Source organism: Cajanus cajan, chromosome 4, assembly GCF_000230855.2.
Source record: "Cajanus cajan strain Asha chromosome 4, NIPB_CcT2T_4, whole genome shotgun sequence".
In the NCBI taxonomy this organism is placed as follows: domain Eukaryota; kingdom Viridiplantae; phylum Streptophyta; class Magnoliopsida; order Fabales; family Fabaceae; genus Cajanus; species Cajanus cajan.
In genome coordinates, this window is record NC_138520.1 from 18,499,009 (window position 1) to 18,502,498 (window position 3,490).

Below are 3,490 nucleotides of genomic sequence, written 5' to 3' on the forward strand. Positions count from 1 at the left end.
ATCTCTGGGCAGCAAAGGAGCAAAACTAAAACCCTATAGCTGCTTGTGCAAAAAGAGTTCTCATACAGACTATGAAATATAAAATGTTAAAACAGGACTCAGCACATAATGAAAACTCACCACCGCCGATCAAGAACCCAGTTTTGAAAGCTATGGCTGCATGAAAACGACAGACACATAAAACTATAAAAGGTAAAAGCACCTAGACTCTCAAAGGATAAATTACTGATAAGGAAACACTGTTTTGCGTAACCATAATTATAATTATGATCACATGTACTTTCAGAAACACAAAAATGCATTCACTTCTTCTTCTGTGCAGCCTTGGTGACCTTGGCTCCGGTGGGATCCTTCTTCTCCACATTCTTGATGACTCCAACAGCCACGGTTTGACGCATGTCCCTCACAGCAAAACGACCAAGAGGAGGATACTCGGCAAAAGTTTCAACCACCATGGGCTTGGTGGGAATCATCTTAACCAAACCTGCATCTCCATTTTTCAAGAACTTGGGTTCCTTCTCAAGCTCCTTACCAGATCGCCTGTCAATCTTGGTAATAAGTTCAGCAAACTTCACAGCAATGTGAGAAGTGTGGCAATCAAGCACAGGAGCATAACCATTTCCAATCTGACCAGGATGGTTCATGATAATGACTTGGGAAGTGAAGTTGGCAGCCTCCTTGGCAGGATCATCCTTAGAGTTTGAGGCAACAAAACCACGCTTGAGATCCTTGACTGCAACATTCTTCACATTGAATCCCACATTGTCACCTGGAAGGGCCTCTTGGAGAGCTTCATGGTGCATCTCCACAGACTTAACTTCAGTAGTCAGTCCAGTGGGACCAAAAGTTACCACCATACCGGGCTTCAAGACACCAGTTTCAACTCGTCCCACTGGCACAGTTCCAATACCACCAATCTTGTAGACATCCTGCAATGGAAGCCTCAGAGGCTTGTCTGAGGGTCTCTTGGGCTCATTGATCTGGTCAAGGGCCTCAAGAAGAGTTGGTCCCTTGTACCAATCAAGGTTGGTGGACCTCTCAATCATGTTGTCACCCTCAAAACCAGAGATGGGAACAAATGGAATCTTGTCTGGGTTGTAACCAACCTTCTTCAGGTAGGAAGAAACTTCCTTCACAATTTCATCATACCTAGCCTTCGAGTATTTTGGGGTAGTGGCATCCATCTGTTACAAACGTTTCATTTCTTACATAGTTAGAAAACAGCAACCAGATAAATACTCCAACATGCAGCAAGATATGTATGACAAAATAAGATGATTTATACCTTGTTACAGCAGCAGATCATTTGCTTGACTCCAAGGGTGAAGGCAAGTAGAGCATGCTCACGAGTCTGTCCATCTTTGGAAATACCAGCTTCAAAACCACCAGTTGTGGAATCAATGATAAGGACGGCACAGTCAGCCTGGGAAGTTCCAGTAATCATGTTCTTGATAAAGTCACGATGTCCAGGAGCATCAATGACTGTGCAGTAGTATTTGGTGGTCTCAAACTTCCACAATGCAATATCAATGGTAATTCCTCTTTCACGCTCAGCCTTAAGCTTGTCAAGCACCCAGGCATATTTGAATGACCTCTTGTTCATTTCAGCAGCTTCTTTCTCAAACCTCTCAATAACACGCTTGTCGATACCACCAAGCTTGTAAATCAAATGGCCAGTGGTAGTTGACTTCCCAGAGTCGACATGACCAATGACCACAATGTTGATGTGAACCTTCTCTTTACCCATGATATCTTAAACTGTAGAACACAACTCAAAAGTTTGAGTCAAACAGCACAACAAAATAATTTATCATCAAAGACAGTTACATCTTAATCGTCATGCAGAGAGATAAAACCAATCAACATTAAAAAGACTCCAATACACCATTCAGTGTTGCACCCATTATGTTTATAATTGGCAAACACAATAATTCAGCATTAAGAAACAAATTTCTAGCTTAATTTTCAAATACTTCATTTTCTTGTGTATGCATTGTATAAATTAGATACGGTAACAACCTAATATTAACATGAATTTCATACAACACAATCCAGCAATTATTTGTATGATTACACATAAATTACCAAGGGACCATTTGGTCTGCAAAACGGTTTTCTGATTTCCCTTTCAATTTCAAAGGTCTCACTAATTTTTACCTTGTTTCCTGTTGTTAAAAGTTATTATACAAAATTGTAGAAAAATTAAAAACAAAACAATAAAAAGTGTTTCTTGTAGATTGAAAAATAAGAAATGAATTAAAAATAATATAAATTTTCCGTAATTAAAAGTAAAAATAGAAAATAAAAACAAAAAATACTCAACCAAACAACCCTATCATGAATATCATAAAAAATTCTTTAAACCCAAAAAAGGACATGTCGCTGTACACCTTGGAAAGTAAACTCAAGGACAAAATCAATCAACAAAACTCTTCCAGGAAAAACATTTCCTTCACCAGATCAATGATCAACAACAAATTCCAGGCAAGCCTACCCATAATCAGAATCCAATATATACATATACATATATACATATATATATATATACACACATATATATGATATAAAATCAATTCACTTACTGGACCAAAAGTAGAATAAGAAATCAAAAGTTACACAGAATATAATCCTCTAGAAATTTCACAGATCCAGAATTCCCAGGCAACGCATAAACTAAAATAGCTCAATCAATATATCTCAGATTTCACCGTTTATCCATTAGATCTATGCAAAAAAGCAACCAGATTCAAACCAGAAAAACTAAACAATCGTAAATACCCCTTCACGGAATCATTTACAACAACCAAAAGAATCAAATATTACAAATCTAATCATAACACACACACACACACACAACAAGCTCAAGAATTTAACTAGACAACAATAGACACACAAATGAAACCGATGAAACATCATCAATTCAACATACGATGAACAAATTAATGAGCCCGTAATATTCTCAGAAAGAAAAACACACGAAAGAAACAGATCGAAGCGAAGCTTATACCTCAGAGAAAAACGATGCTCGAAACCCTCGGCCGCAATGCAGAGATTGAGCGATGGGTAAAGCAAGTGCAGAGTGAGGAGTGACATTAGGGTTTGGAGGATTTTATACCGAAGCACAAGCATTACAGTTCCGAAAACACCCTCGATTTTCTTTCATAATTCCATATGTGCCCCGCTTCTTTTATTTGATCATCGTTCACGCGCGTTGATGTGACGTGTGTCTGACACTCCGCGCTTTCGCAAAAGTATTGGCGAGTTTCTTTACACGCGCACCGGATCTGCCTATATTGTCTTTTTAGTGGTTTCGAAGGTGAGCTTACATGAGAGCAAAACCAAAAAATAAAAAAAATAAAAAGATGAAAAAAAGTATGACAGCAAGAGCATAAGGGCTGTATGTATGACTAATGCATGAATCCAAATTAATTCAAAGAGACTCAATGTATTTCAATGGGAAATTTTTAGTGTTTGGGCTAGTCAAGTCTTC

The 3,490-nt window shown here is 38.2% G+C and overlaps 1 protein-coding gene across 1 annotated transcript; it reads right to left on the reverse strand.

Moving 5' to 3' along the window:
- Nucleotides 1–280: 280 nt before the first annotated feature.
- Nucleotides 281–3,142, reverse strand: LOC109802028 (elongation factor 1-alpha). Its single transcript, XM_020363219.3, has 3 exons — nt 3,008–3,142; nt 1,286–1,758; nt 281–1,184 (listed from the first exon to the last, which is right to left on the reverse strand). The coding sequence occupies exons 2-3, from the start codon at nt 1,745–1,747 to the stop codon at nt 303–305; spliced, it is 1,344 nt and encodes a 447-aa protein (XP_020218808.1). The 5' UTR covers nt 1,748–1,758; nt 3,008–3,142; the 3' UTR covers nt 281–302.
- Between the last annotated feature and the right edge of the window lie 348 nt (nt 3,143–3,490).